The sequence below is a fragment of the Dipodomys ordii genome, unplaced genomic scaffold (assembly GCF_000151885.1).
Source record: "Dipodomys ordii isolate 6190 unplaced genomic scaffold, Dord_2.0 Scaffold128, whole genome shotgun sequence".
NCBI classification, from domain to species: Eukaryota; Metazoa; Chordata; class Mammalia; order Rodentia; family Heteromyidae; genus Dipodomys; species Dipodomys ordii.
In genome coordinates this window covers 2529306-2530674 of record NW_012267344.1, presented here as the reverse complement: position 1 = coordinate 2530674, position 1369 = coordinate 2529306, and the positions used below count along the sequence as shown (strand labels likewise).

General features: G+C 68.4%; 1 protein-coding gene across 1 annotated transcript in view; it reads left to right on the top strand.

The window, feature by feature from the left end:
* Nucleotides 1–893: 893 nt before the first annotated feature.
* Dlec1 (deleted in lung and esophageal cancer 1) overlaps nt 894–1369 on the top strand; it is a 24677-nt gene continuing 24201 nt past the window's right edge. The window contains exon 1 of the mRNA XM_013030297.1: nt 894–1341. Within this exon, the coding sequence (XP_012885751.1) occupies nt 946–1341 (396 nt within the window). The 5' untranslated portion in view covers nt 894–945. The remainder of the gene's footprint in view (nt 1342–1369) is intronic.

Sequence of the window (1369 nt, the reverse complement as noted above, 5' to 3'; positions counted from 1 at the left end):
GGGACAGGGCAGCAGCGCAGAGCCGGGGGGAGATAAGGCCTCCCTTTCCTTTTCCTGGACACCCTGGGAAAACCCAGATAAATGCACATGGAGTGGAATGCCTCCCCTGCCAGGTGGGAGGACAGACCCACAGGGGACGGACAGACAGACGGACAGGGCAGGGTGAGGGGCAGGACAGAGATGCCCCAGCAGCAGAGCTGCTCAGAGGGAGCCGGATGGCGGCTGTCCAGCCAGGCTGGGCTGGGAGGACCACCGAGGCGGGAGGCCCGGGAAGGAAGGGCCACCGTGGGACTCTGGTCTCCCGTGCCATGCCAAAAGGCCGGAAGTGGAGCTGCGACCCAAGGGGCAGAGCGCCAGCCCTGGGCGGAAAGCTGCTCAAGAACAGCGCCCGGGCCCTGAGCTCAAGTCCCATGATGGACAAAAGGGAAAAAGGAAGAAGAAGAGGAAAGGAAAGACAGCCCATGGGCAGCTTTTATTTTCTTCCACGATCGGGAGTGACCTGCTACTCCACTGACAGACTGACAGTCCGTTAGAGTCAGGGTTCACACCGGGCTCGCGGCCGTGCGGCCCGGCGACAAAGATGAGAACTACATCAAGGCAAAATGAGGGCATCGACTCGAGAGAAAGTCCAGGACAAGAGTCGATTGTGAGGATGGCGGCCCTGCCCGGAGGGGCGGGGCCCGGAGGGGCGGGGCCCGGAGGGGCGGGGCCCAGGACGGGACCAGAAGGCAGGATGGAGAGGAGGCGGGGCCAAGCCCGGGAGGGGGCGGGGCCAGCCCGGGGGCGGGGCCTGGAGGAGGCAGGCCCTGGCCCAGGGAGAGGCGGGGCCAGGGCAGGTGCCGGAAACGGGGCGTGGCCGTGACCGGCGGCGGCGGCGGCGGCGGGACGGGGGCGTGGCCGGAAGCAGCCCGCCCCGCTGCAGGCGTTGAGCGTCTTTCCGTTGCCATGGAGTCCGCGGAGCCCGCCAGTCCCCCGGACCGGAGGTCCCAGTGGTCCCAGGGTTATGACTATGGCGACACGACGTGGGGGCCGACCAGCCCCAGCCAGTCCACCAGGAAGTCCTCCCTGCAGTCCTCCTCGTACTCGGAAGCGTACCAGCACGGCCTGGCGCTGCGGCCCCGCCGCCTGGGGCAGCTTTCGCTGGCGCTGGTCCCGGAGCCGCAGATGCTGCGGCTGCGCCCGGCCTCGCGGCGCAGCCAGGACGTGTCGCACCTGTTCACCTGCGTCTTCCGCAACCAGTACTCGGTGCCCGTGATTGGGGAGGACCTGGGCGCCAGCTTGGTCCGAGCGCGCGGCAGCACCGACTCCCGCCACCTGCAGTTTGTGGAGCAGCTGCAGCAGGTGAGGGGGGTGCCTGCAGCACTGGGCC